The sequence below is a fragment of the Vitis riparia genome, chromosome 2, assembly GCF_004353265.1.
Source record: "Vitis riparia cultivar Riparia Gloire de Montpellier isolate 1030 chromosome 2, EGFV_Vit.rip_1.0, whole genome shotgun sequence".
NCBI lineage: Eukaryota > Viridiplantae > Streptophyta > Magnoliopsida > Vitales > Vitaceae > Vitis > Vitis riparia.
Genome location: NC_048432.1, coordinates 13464505 through 13477615, shown reverse-complemented (window position 1 = coordinate 13477615; position 13111 = coordinate 13464505). Strand labels below are relative to the sequence as shown.

General features: G+C 37.4%; 1 protein-coding gene across 1 annotated transcript; it reads left to right on the top strand.

Moving 5' to 3' along the window:
* The first annotated feature begins 9231 nt into the window (after positions 1-9231).
* On the top strand, positions 9232-12703 carry LOC117929033 (cationic amino acid transporter 6, chloroplastic-like). Its single transcript, XM_034849223.1, has 5 exons — positions 9232-9626; positions 9765-9984; positions 10452-10782; positions 10899-11127; positions 11938-12703. Exons 1-5 carry the CDS (start codon positions 9239-9241, stop codon positions 12486-12488), a joined length of 1719 nt encoding a protein of 572 aa, XP_034705114.1. The 5' UTR covers positions 9232-9238; the 3' UTR covers positions 12489-12703.
* The last annotated feature ends 408 nt before the right edge of the window (positions 12704-13111 follow it).

The following is a 13111-nucleotide window of genomic DNA, read 5'->3' as shown; positions in this document are numbered from 1 at the left end:
TCATCCAACTTTGGCTTTGATGTTGTTGTTCTTCTCCTCTTTGATTTTGTTGTTTGGATCTTTTCCATAAAATTAACTATAAATGTAATGACCTGAACTTTACTACCTCTTGTTTGCATGGATTTACTATCTCATGGTGACTAGTATTTCAGTTACATTATTTTTTAGTGGACTAACCTGTGAAATGTTCTAGGGAAAAGAAATGGTATAAGCAAGTTTAGGTTATGTATACTTGGCCGACTAATTTGGATTTGGCTCCTTTTCAGATGGAGATTAGAAAGACTTAAAATTTATAGCATGTATACCAGTTGGGTTTCAGCAGCACTGTTGAATTCACAGCTTTATGCATATTTTATCAGATGATGCCTTCTTTTTTCTTCTTTAAACACATTAACAGTAATTTCTGGAATCTCCCTGTACTTCTTTGGGGAATTTGATGCTTCTATTTACTGGATGAACGTTGGTCTCAACTAGAGAAATGTGACACAGAACCAGACAGAATTAAAACTAGGAGTTCTGCACGATGATGTGTTCCTCTTGGTGAAGAATGTAGAGAATTTAGGAATCCCTTTTACATGCAGCTTTGGTTTAAATTATGGTCATTTTCATTATTATCATCACGATCACCAAATCGGTGTTCCACCTTTCTGTGGCCAACACCCTGGCAGCCCAACAATGTGATGTGTGAAGATACAACAACTGGTTGTCAGGCTTCCACGTGGCAGCCAGTAGACCGCCCCAGGAATGAATCAATGTCTGCCCCAGGAATAAATAGGGAGAAAGCACCACCACCGACCCATCCCCATTCTTCACCACTCCTTTCCCCATTTTCGCTGCACTCTTTGGTGGGATGCCTCCATATCGCCGTTTCCTAAATGGGAATATTGTGATAAACATTATCTACTTTTGAGTACAAAGTTTTTTATCTTTCCTTTTTTTTTGTTTCAATACTACTTTCTCTAAAGTTATCATTAGTGGCATTAAGATGTCACCAAATTCCCCCCTTTATATGTTTCTTGGTCATGAAATTCCCCTCAAGTGACTTCCTTTTGATCAACACTCGACTAAAATAATAACACATAAGTTCCCTAGGTTAACAACTATTGAGAATGGCCTGGTGATCTATTTTGTAGTCTACTGGATACATCTAGGACTCTGTCAACCTTGTAGGTAGGTCACATGTCAGTATAGCAGCATTCTGGTATCTATGCTTTCTAGCTTTGATCAAGGCAAATACAAGGTGCCTAATGATCGCCATAATCTTTAAAACAATATATATCCAACTGCCTCTGTGGAGAATAACCCTTGGATGCAACTGAGCTAAAGCTTGTTACTCATAATTTATGTGGTACTTCTTATGCCTGCCTTCCCAAAAGCATGGGTTCATATTCTTAATATATTTGTCATCATTACTTCCATACATTTTCTTCTATTCCCCTTTGTCCTCAAAAAATATTCCCGACTGAAAAGAAATATAAATTCAGATTTTATACAAGAATCAAAAGAAACCCAATTATCGTCTTGTAAGCCTTGTACTTAAAACAGATTTCTTTTTGTAAATGGGTGTTTGTAGTGAGTGTTACTGTGACCAGATGTTCATCAACAGGATTCAAGACATTCGGAAATTATTGTGAAACAACTTTTCTAAATCCTGAAAATCACTTCATCATCAGGTGAAGTTTTAAGTTGACTTGTCGACATCTTTGTTTTTGTAAGTTTCAATCAACTCCACATCCAAGGATTTAGAAGCTCCGGTTCTATTAGTCTTGTCAATGCCTTCATGTCGTTTTGGAAAGCCTTGCCTGACTTTGAATGCTTTTGGACCAACTTTCAATTTTAGAGTTGAAGTGCCTGATGTCACGGATTTAGTTTTATTCTAAACTTGTGTGGCACTTAGATAAGTCAAGACCCTTGATCTTGTTAAGTCAACCTTACTCCCGATGCTTAGCTTGCTAGGTTAAGACGTATTCGACTTATAAGCTTTAGAGGGCGTAGTAGGTAACACTCAAAGAATGGAAGCTTTTATTACTCAAAAGAAGCTTCATAAGTACTTTGAAACTCATTTGCTTGGTTAGGAAGTGGATTGAGTGGTTTTTGGGAAGTGCTTTGGTCAAATGAGGGCCACACCTATTTATAAGCACCTTAGGAAGTTTTTGGAACCTTGGAAGGTTCCTTACAACTCAAGAATAATCTAAAACATCCTACATAATTTTATATACAAGTCTAGGTATAAGAATATACAAGAGATCCCTAGAATTCTCTAGAAGCCTTGGACTCATCTCATGCCTTTCGTTATAATGTCGAGACATGTGGATATCTTTAGGCATCTGTAGAACCTTTTACACTCTTCCCACTAATGGCTTAGTGTAGATGGCTCCAAGAGTCTCCAGAAGCTTCTTGCCATCTATATAACCCCTATGAGAAGGGTCATTTGAAACATCTTGTGACATTGACCTACCAACTAAGCTTAGTGAGTTATTCATGTATTCAAGGTCGGTGTGCTGTAACACTAGTGCCAACATAATCAATTTTTTTTTTTGCTCTGGGGCCATGGAGTTCTGTGATATGGTCAACTCTAGGAGAAAGGTTTGTTTATACTTTGTCCTAGTTGGGATTTGGTCTCTGCCTTTAGACCTTTTGGGTTATAATAAGTTGGAGGAATGTTTAGATGTCAATTCATGACAGCTGCATTTCACTCAAGAGATTCCTGAAACACCAATCAAGCTTGGGTTTCAATGATCAAAGAGACGTCTGTAGCAGACCGACTGTACCACTGTAGTGGACATATGGAGAAAAGGAGTCCATTGACATGCTGAAAAAGCCCTTCAATGAAATTAAAGCTGTAGCAGTGTTAGCAAGTAATTGATACGTGCCACATCAAAATAAAACCTTTCCACTTTGTTGTCCAACAATACACCTTAGATATGGCAACACATGGAAGTGGAAAACTTGATACATGCAGCATTGAGGGAAAAGACAAACTAGAGAAGATCCAGAAAAATTATGGTGAGTAGTTCAGTTGAGTTAGTGAAAGTTGCCATAAAGGCCGAGACTTTAACAACAGTGGGTACTGGGTACTGGGTACATACAGAAAGAATCCTCTTTGCAGATGCCGACACTTCATGATGTTGAAATCTTATGATTTCCACCTTCAAACTCATTGCCTAATTAGCTAGCAGAAAGATGATCTCCAAGATTTTATGACCTGGGGTTTTCATCTTTTCATCTCTTCTCTCGTCATCTTTCTCTAGCTAGCTTTAGCATGTTGGTGGAGCAAAATCTTGGAAAGGGGTGAAAAAAATAGGCTAATAGGAAGTTGCCAGCATTTACATCCCTCTTGCCTCTTGCTCCATATTAAATATAGATTTTCATGCAAAAGACCCAAGTAGAGCACTTTCCATTGGTGATGCTAAGCAAGGAAGAAATTATTAGATCTAGTAGCGCGTGGGTCATGACAAATGATATTTTTTTTGTCTGCTTTTATTATCTAAATAGGGATGATGGGTTTCTTTTCAGTGATGGCAGACATCTTACTTAATTGGAGTGGAATTTCTTGAATTTTTACACTGTAATGAATCAAAAGCAGTTCAGTAGAGGACACGGGCATAAACTCTATTCTATTTACTAACTTGTTCTCTTTTTGTCCTGTGTGGTTATCGAGAGTTATATTTGCCATGGAACTACTTTTCCTTGCCATTTTTCTCCGATTTCATATGTTAATGGCTTCTAGTGTAACCAAACTTCATTTTTGGTACATTGTTAGGCATTTTTATTTCTTTCTTTTGTGGTGGGTGGACTTTAGGTCGGATTTTGAAATGGTTGTGTGGAAACTTGATCCTCAACAAATAAAAAATGTAATTGTTCCATAAAATTTAATACTTAATACTTTATAATTTAAGATGATTTTTAAGTTAAATTATACTGAATTATTAAATTATTAAGTTAATATAATGTCATTTTACACTTTAAGTTGTACGATTAAGTTATTTTATAAAACGTATTTAAATTAAATTATTAAATCATTATATTATTTTCTAAATACTCTCTAAGAAATTAGCACAAGAAGAAAAGAAAAATAGAAGTCAGTTGACAAATAGTAACTAGTAAAATTTAAGTATGTAGATGGGAGTATAAGAGAGCTTGGGATAACTAGAAAGCTTCAAACATAGAACTTGGTATAAAATTTGAGCCACAAACACATGGAGAAGTCTACTTTCTTAATGCACCATATCGATAATTACTCTAAAAAACTTGACAAGCCCATGATCTTCATACTCATTGGAATCACTGTATTCAAAAAAGAAAAAAGAAGCCATTTCGAGGATCAATGGTTGCGTGAGGCCTTGGATTTTCAACTTTTCATCCATTTGCACCCATGAATTCTGGCTTTTGCTTATTATAAATGAATGGGTAATGAGATAATCATTTCCTAACAAATGCAACCATTTTCCTGCATTTTATATTGTACACATGAGTCATGTGAAGGGTGTCTTATTACCCCCATCCACACCGAGGGCTGGAAGCCATAATGGGCAGGGACTGAATGCCATATGGGCCCTAGAAATCTCTGTGTGCTAGCCTTGGAAAGGAAGATCCTTTTTCCCTTGAAGAGGAGGCCTAGTCTCAGGCAGATGCTTTGCTCTTAGTTAATTATCTCAGATATCATGATTTATAGAGTGAGGAAATGAGGAGGTTGGGCTGCTATGATTCATCCCATGCCAATCACTCATATAAGTGGGTGCTTTGCATGAATTGCTTTACACAATCTACTTTTATAAAATAATCAACTGATTGCAACTTCTATTGAGCTTAATCAAAGTGCAGGTTGTTTGCCCAATTAATCTATGCCCATCCCTTTACTGCCCCCAGGATGGGAATTTGTTGATAGAGAAAGCTCTATTCTTTCCCCTCTTCTTAAATGCGCTTATGCTCTCATTAGTCCACTAATGATGAACCAATAAGAAGAAAAGGTCTAGTCAGCATTCCTAATTTCATTAATAAATAAATCAAAATATCGGATGCTATCCAATTCCCCTTCTCATGCATATCCTAGGAAAACAACATGGTTGAAAGAAACTTATCCATTTCATTTTATCTTGCTATGAGGAATCAAATTTAGAGGTTTGGAAGAATTAATCTTTGTTGTAGGTCGTGGAGAGGATGCGATCCAAATATATTGAAGAAAGTTAAGGTGCATGATCCTACTAAATTACTCTAGGAGAAGTCCAAAAGGCAATTGTAATTAAGGATTATCCTTGTTGATTCCTCCCCCAAAAAAGGCATTTTGTTCTTTCATAGGTGACCCCTTCCTATTCTTTTCTTTTGTATTTTTTTCCTTTTGATTAGTATATTGTCTGTTCTGATAAAGAAAACAAACCACTTTTCACAATGACATGACACAGTGAGGGGTTGGTTCTCTAGGGCATAAGAAAACGGTAGTGTATATAACAGATACCGTGGCAACACTCAGTGAGGAGGAGAGGTGAGGAATGAGGTAGATGGAAATTTGGATGATGACCCACTTTGAGAAAAAATCAAAAGCAAAAGCCTCCCACTGCTTCCTACTGCCATCCTGAGTGCAACTTAACTGCCAATCACATTGAAAAGCATAAAAAAGAATTCCACTCTAGCCTTATGCCTTTTCTTATTTATAGTTATTTGAATATGCTTGCTACTGTATGATATGTTTTAATAATCCTACCTTAATGGCAGCCCAATGCGTCCCTATCTCAATCATCTCTGCTTCTACCTTATACAATGTAAGACCCTCTGAAAAGTCTTTGTTTAAATCTAAATTGTTTTAACTCTTCTTTGGATTTTTTGAAAAATGGGGGATTGGGTGTAGGCCAAATCAATGGGGTCCTCAAGGTCAGCAAGAGGCAAGTTAATTGTCACTGATCATGGCAAGTTGCAGAAATCCTTTGTATATGTATTCACCATCTAGTGCTGATCATTATGCTTTTAAATGCCTAAGGAAATGTGAGGCTGATAATTATAGTAAATAATGGTCTCTTCTTCCTCTTTGCATTTTTAATATATTTTCTCTTCAAGTTAGGTTGGGCTTAAAGCCGATGACATCACAGGCGCGACATGGAGCACCGTCAATCTAATTAAATTATATTCAAGCGTGAACCATTGTGGCCTCTTCGTGTTTTGCTACTGGTAAAGCCACTTGTGCTTAGGGCCAACTTCAATGGAGAGTCAATTATCTTCTCTCCTTCTCATAGTGTTCCCTTTTAGGAATGATTTCTAGTAGAACAGGGAAATTAATCCATGTTCCACTGATCATACTAGTCATTCTTCCTTCAAGTTGCAAAGCCTAAAGTGGCAAGTGAAAAGGAGGAAAAGACACTAGTATTAGCATTTTGACAGGCTTTAATTTACTTCCTCAAATCTCTTTATTATTCTGATCTTTAATAAACAATATTGGTTTTCGTGAGTCTCATGATTTCTCTTTGAAACATGATTAGCATTTACATAGATACCCATTAATTCAAGCGTGATCACTACAGTAGTCTAGAGCCTTCTCATGTGGTGTGGCTGAGAGTTTCTCCTTCACAGTATTATAATCCAAGTAGATGCTGACAGAACAGCAAACCAATGGAAGCAAAATGTCGACGACTCCACTGTGACGCGTGGAGGCGTCAAGTGACATGGACCACTCAATCTCCATATATTCCTGAGGGATCCATTTTAAGCCACCAATTAAGCTAAACATATAAGATTTGTGAAGAATATAACTAGTGATGCCTCGGGCGGATCGTAGTGAGGATGATGATCGTCCGTTCTTGAGTAAATTAATTACACAATGAAGGAGACCTTTAGTATATATTTGGATTTGATTTATACCGAAGGGAGAGTGCCTTTTGACTTGATAACAAAATTAAGGAGAGAGCATGAAATAATCTGTGTGGTGGCGGCACCTCCCACTTGTGTTTTAGTACAGATTTTACATCAATTTGAACTGTTAACTGTCAAAACTGATTCCCCCTCCATTTTCTTTACAAAAAAAAAAAGAAAAAGAAAAGTTGCAAAAAGCCGTTTTGGGCTGTTGGTAAGGTATCTTGAGATCCCTGCCATTGGATGCAATGACCTAAACACCCACAACTTCAAGAGTCAGCTGAAGTTTTCTTTCATGTACTCCCAGCTCTCAAGCAGAAACCACACCACTGCTTGCAGAATTATACCTGTTGTGCAAAGAGTAGAAAATACCGATCGAGGTATATACCCTATAGCTATGAGTTTACCTAAATAATCTTAAGAAAACAACTTGCTAGCTTAGATCTCAGAGAATGATTTGCATTCTAGACACTTAAAATATTAATCACCAATTGCAGGTGGGAAGCTGATTTGATTCTGTATAGATCTTTCAAAAATCAAAATCATCATCCACTTCACCAAGCTTATTAGAATTAACTATACAACCATGAACTTTCTGCACTAGAGATGAAATCCATGAATTAGTTGAATGGACAAGGTTAATGACAAAAACACCTAAGCTATAGCATGAAGTATGCTTGTTTGTATGATGATTAAGTAAATCATTAAGTGAAGAAAGAATTTTCCCCCCATTTTCCAGGGGTTTTTATCTCTTTTTTCCACTTTTCTTTTTTCTTTTTTTGTGTGTTCATACTATATATTCCTTTGGAAAAGCCTCTTGGGGTTGTACAAGGGATGTGTACCTATGCAGGAAGAACAATATTCCAAAGGTCATTGTTAAATAAATAAATAATAGTAGCGCCGACCTGATCAGTCTTTTTGGTGAAGTCATCCAAAATAAAAGTGGCATATATATATATATATTAAAATTTAAACTGCAACATAAGCAAGACAGTCAAGATCATCGAAGATATCATTTGAGAATCAAAGCCACTAAGATAACTAAAGTCAGACTAGATAAGCCATTATTTGGGAAGAAAAGGGAGTAAATTAACATGCCATTTGACAAGAATATCTTATGAGTGATTTATTACCCAAGAAACGGAGACATTCTTCTGCTAAGACCAATTACCAGGAGATTTCCAAATGCGTAGATTTGTCCAAACACAGTAGTAATAACAAGTTTCATGTGGATAAGAAATCAAGATGTACAAAATCTGGGGGTACGCAAGCCCTTCAAATGGGTAAAAGAGCTTCATCAAATGCAAACATGAAAAAAATAAAATAAAATAAAACTGCCATTAGCACCAGTTATTTAAAGAATTTTATGCGTCAATCCAAGTCCATACCACTCCTTGGATCATAGTGGTTGATAAATTTCTCTCATTGGCCTTCCCTCTTTTGAGTATGTGGATTAAAAACATCAACTAGCTAGTTTCTTCCTATCTTCTCATTCCAAGTAAATCAGAAATTGAGAACCATCCTCCCATAGTCTGTCAAGATTTCCTAATTATTTATTGAAGGGGTTGCTGCACTAATTTTAAGAAATTTTACCTTCAAAAGCAATCTTACAAAAAACTACTTGATGCACCAATACTTCATCGTAACTATTTCATTCTAAAGTGGACTTGGCAGTATTTGATCCCATCTGTTGTTAATGTAAAAAGTAACCCAATCTCACTAAAAAAACTTGTAAATTCAAGTGCTTTAAATACATGCCTTTACTTGAGTATTGATCCTTCTGGAATTGATTGTATAGTTGATGCTCTGACATGTGAAAAAGGAAATGACCTTGCAAAGATCTCAATTTGCTTTGCTCTGGAGGTTTGAGGTTTCCGGAAGAAGCAGGCATTACCATTGTATCAACTGCAACTATGGATGCTCCTCAGTTCAGGAATCAAGTCCAATTATTCTTGAGAGTTAAGGAAGAAATCTTTAGTTGCATGCTTTAACAAAGTGTGGGATGCTTGTCACATCTTTTCAAAGTTTTAGATGAGGAAATTCCAAAAGATTAGGTCAAAGTCCCTCTTTTCATAGTGATTCCTCTTACAAGTTTATTTCGAAATGGCTGGGCCTTTTTCTACCTTTTTTTGCATGCTTCTACAAGAGTGAATTAAACCCCTTTGGAGCCTTGGGGCACTAAAAAGCTGAGGGGTATGGAGGGGAGAATGGGGTATAACTGTCATTTTCTGGACATCCAAGGCCAACTGGGTACTTTCACAAAATCTAGGGGGCACCCACTTGGGTTCTCCATCAACCTTTAGGAAGAGAATCTAGAAATATATCCTCTCCCCAATGCATATTTAAAACACCACAACCTTCACATGGAAGCCAAAAACACTGAATTGAATCGCAAGTAATGGCAGCCATCCAAACTGCACTCAGTAGCATTTTCTTCTCCAAGTATCTCCATTCCCTCTCCCAAACACCTCACAGGCTTAGGAAGAGAATGTTAGCTACATGGACTTCAGACCAAGAGCTCAACCAAGTTAGGCTAAGGTCTGGTGCAGACATGAAGAGGAAACTTGGGTGGTATGATTTAGTAGCCCTTGGTGTAGGAGGAATGCTTGGTGTCGGAGTTTTTGTCACAACTGGCCCTGTAGCCCTTCACCACTCTGGCCCATCTGTCTTCATCTCCTACATCATCGCCGGGATATCAGCCCTTCTTTCTTCTATGTGTTACACAGAATTCTCTGTAGAGATTCCAGTTGCTGGAGGCGCCTTCAGTTACCTAAGGGTGACCTTTGGTATGAATCATCTATGATATAGAACCCTTCCCTCCCCATTTTTCAATACTAACTGCATATCAGGCTTTCCTTATGTTTTGTGTACTCCTAATTTTTCCCTGATTTCTTCCTTAAGCTCTTTCAGTTGAAATTGTTCAGGGGAGTTCGTGGGTTATTTTGCTGGGGCAAACATACTAATGGAGTATGTCCTATCCAACGCTGCTGTTTCAAGAAGTTTCACAGAATACCTGAGCTGTGCCTTTGGAGGGAATCTGAACTCATGGAGAGTTGAAGTCCATGGATTCACGAAGGGTTTCAATATGTTGGATTTTCCTGCTGTTGCTATTATTCTTCTTCTCACTCTTTGTCTTTGTTACAGGCATGATCTCTTTGTACCTTAATACTATTATTTTTTTCAAATCATTGTTATGCTGTTTCGCTGTTTTTATTGATCTTCGAGCAGAAGGCTTTTCTGCATCTAATGTTTTTGCTTTGACATGTGTGTAAGTGGCATTTGGCTTATTCATCCATTCTTTTTTATTTTTTATTTTTTTATTTTTATATATATATTTGATTTGGATAGACGGTTTCAGATGTTGGATTGTGAGTGATTACGGTTATTCAATCTATATTTTATGATAGTTTTAAAATACCATTGTTGTCACTAGTGTTACTATTATCATGCTTGTTTTATTATTATTATGGTTTTTATCTTCGTAACCATCACTATTCCAATAATCCTTTTGTGTTGAGATCATTTTTGGTTTATTGTTATTGAACTTTTGTGTAATGTTTGTCGTTTCAGTGGATTGAAAAAGTGATGGGTATTTCTTTTTGGGATTGCAGTACAAAGGAAAGCTCTATACTGAACTTTGTAATGACAATCTTTCATGTGGTTTTCTTCGGGTTTATTATAATTGCCGGCTTCTTGAAAGGGAGTGCCAAGAACTTGGTAAATCCAGATGGCCTAGCCCCTTTTGGTGTTAAAGGTATACTTGATGGAGCAGCTCAAGTTTACTTTAGCTACATCGGTTATGACTCAGTCTCAACCATGGCGGAAGAGATAAACAACCCTTCAAAGAGCCTTCCAGTGGGCATCATGGGATCTGTCTTCATTGTCTCTGGGCTTTATTGCCTCATGTCCTTTGCTCTTTGTATGATGCTTCCTTACAATCAGGTCAGAAATCTAAATTCAAAGATGTCTTGTGTTTAAGCCTAAGTTGTAGGCCAAGTACCGAGTTCTGTTAGTTCAACTTCTAAATTAATAGAAAGTGTGATCCAAATGATGAATAGATACCAGAGAAAGCATCATTTGCGATAGCCTTCCAAAGGATGGGATGGAAATGGGCAAGCAATATTGTGGGGGCTGGTGCAAGCTTGGGAATAGTGGCTTCTCTCCTAGTTGCCATGCTAGGCCAAGCTCGATACCTTTGTGTCATCGGAAGGGCAAGGCTCGTGCCACTCTGGTTAGCCAAGGTGCATCCTTCAACAGGCACCCCATTGAATGCTACACTCTTCTTGGGTATGTTACTGATTAATTTTTGCTATTACAGCTCTTAGTCTTCATGAACGATAGCAGTCCCTTGATATGGGATACCACACAGGAAAAAGGAATACCCTAAACTAATAAAGGAATCAATGAAGAAGTGAAAGAAGTAGAATTCACTAAAATTAGATTTGTGTTTCCCCTTGCAAAGATTCCCACTTTGGCTTTTGTTTTGGTTTCTGGGTGGGGATGGGAAGGATACTTCTGATCACAAGAAGGTAAAATAATGCTTTAATTATGATCCAACTTCTTCAATATGAATATATGTCCATCGTTTCTGCCATCAGATCTTGTCCAATATGGCGTCTTTTTATTTTCTTTCTTTTTTTCACATGTGGGAGAACAATACCATAGAAATGAATCACCCACTTTAACTCTTGAAAACTATCTTTTGAATGCCTAGCCAACTGAAGTCATTCTTAAATCATGGTGGGGGAAGCAACACCGTGAAAACGAAAACTTCTATTTGAATTTTTGAAACCATATCTTGATTGTCTAGCTAACTGATCTTGGGGTCTTGTAATTTTATGTCCTAGATTAACGACATATTAATGATCATGTGCCAAGACTTTTACAGCTTAATCCCCATATGTATTTTCAAAGTCGGTGTTGGGGTACTGTAATGTTTCCAAAAAGTAAGCTTGTTGAACATGAGATCTTCATCAACTATTATCAGCAAATGTGATTTCATTATTATGGATGGTAACTATAATAAATTTTTTCATTGAAGTTTGACATGAAGCACCCAGAAGAAATGATTTTGAATCTTTTCTCTTCTTAATCTAGGGGCTTTCACAGCATCAATTGCACTCTTTACAGAGTTGGAAATTGTAGTTGACATGGTCAACCTCTGCACATTACTGGTTTTCTACCTGGTGGCCAATGCTCTCATCTATCGGCGATATGTGATCACTGTTAACAACCCCCCCTTTCACACTCTCCTGTTCCTTTCCCTTCTCTCATGCAGCTCAATTGCCTTTTCCCTGTCATGGAAGCTCAAGCAATGGTGGGGTCTCCCATTATTTGGAGGGATCATGATCATCATCACTGCCTGCTTCCACTACTTTGTCCCTTACCCCAACCAGCCCAGTAAGTGGTCAGTGCCCTTCATGCCATGGCCGGCTGCAATGTCCATCTTCCTCAATGTCTTCCTCATGACTACACTAAAGAAGCTGTCACTCCAAAGATTTGGCGTATGGTCATGTTTGATAATCTTGTTCTATGTGCTATATGGTGTTCACTCAACCTACAGAGCAGAAGAGACGGGGATGGATGTTGGAGGTGTGAATCCAAACTCATCAGCACAACAAACCAAGCTAGATATCCAACTACTTTAATCAAAGGAAAGTTGTCTATGGTGTCTTTTCCTCTTATCCCTACTCTCTTTTTGAGCACCTGTCTTTTTGGTTTTTGGGGTTGCAAATGTACATTTCATGGAATTCCCATTAAGCAAAAAAGAAGGAATCCGCTCAATAGAGACGAGAATCTAGTGGGTGAAATAAAATCCCATTAATAAAAAAAATGCAATTAATTAAGAGAGATCTTTTCTATACTTGACTTTTGTTTGGTTGCACTTTCCCCTTTTTCTTCTGTCATGGTGATAGCACCATCATATAAATCATGAAGATATTAAGAACACTCTTCAATGAAGTGGTGGGGATGATTGAAGTCATTTTGGCCATTGCAAGTAATGATGGATACAATATTGAATCCCCCTCATCAAAGTATTATCCATTTCCTATTTCTTTTGTCATTACTAGCTCATCTGCTCATCAGACACAAAAATACAACACCTGTACCTAACATAAGATTTTCATATATGACATTGTTCCCTTATATTAAGAAGCCTGCATAAGAAATTTACTATGATTTTCAGTAGTTCCACCCCCCCCCCCCCCCCCCCCCCCCTCAATGTGTACACGTGCTTAGGGACATGAAAATATTACCAAATTACATATAA